We start from the raw sequence: 319 nt of genomic DNA, 5'->3' as shown, positions 1-319 counted from the left end.
CCCCACTGCTGCGTGCCCTTTGGCCTGCGGGCCACCCTGGACAAGCACCTGCGGCAGAAGCACCCTGAGATGGCTGGGGAGGCCTGAGCAGAAGGAATGCCCCCCTGCCATCCAGGGCACCACGGTTACCCACTTTTGTGATCTCCTATCCTTCCCCCCAATCCCTGAGTAAAGCCTGCACGTAGCTACACGTGTTTGGACTCTGGTTTTCTTGGGGTGTCTGAGCTGGGGCGGGAGGCTTCCCTCCTTGGGGTGGACAGCTGGACAGACCGGTTTGGAACGACAGGGTGAGGGGAGCGGCTGGCCCCCCGTGCCCGCG

The 319-nt window shown here is 63.9% G+C and overlaps 1 protein-coding gene across 1 annotated transcript in view; it reads left to right on the top strand.

Annotated features, from left to right (window-relative positions):
* Positions 1-264, top strand: part of ZNF296 (zinc finger protein 296) — a 5474-nt gene extending 5210 nt beyond the window's left edge. Inside the window, exon 5 of the mRNA XM_010852691.1 lies at positions 6-264. Within this exon, the coding sequence (XP_010850993.1) occupies positions 6-87 (82 nt within the window). The 3' untranslated portion in view covers positions 88-264. The remainder of the gene's footprint in view (positions 1-5) is intronic.
* Positions 265-319: the final 55 nt, after the last annotated feature.

Source organism: Bison bison, unplaced genomic scaffold, assembly GCF_000754665.1.
Source record: "Bison bison bison isolate TAMUID 2011002044 unplaced genomic scaffold, Bison_UMD1.0 scf7180017864313, whole genome shotgun sequence".
NCBI lineage: Eukaryota > Metazoa > Chordata > Mammalia > Artiodactyla > Bovidae > Bison > Bison bison.
This window is presented reverse-complemented; position numbering and strand designations above follow the sequence as displayed.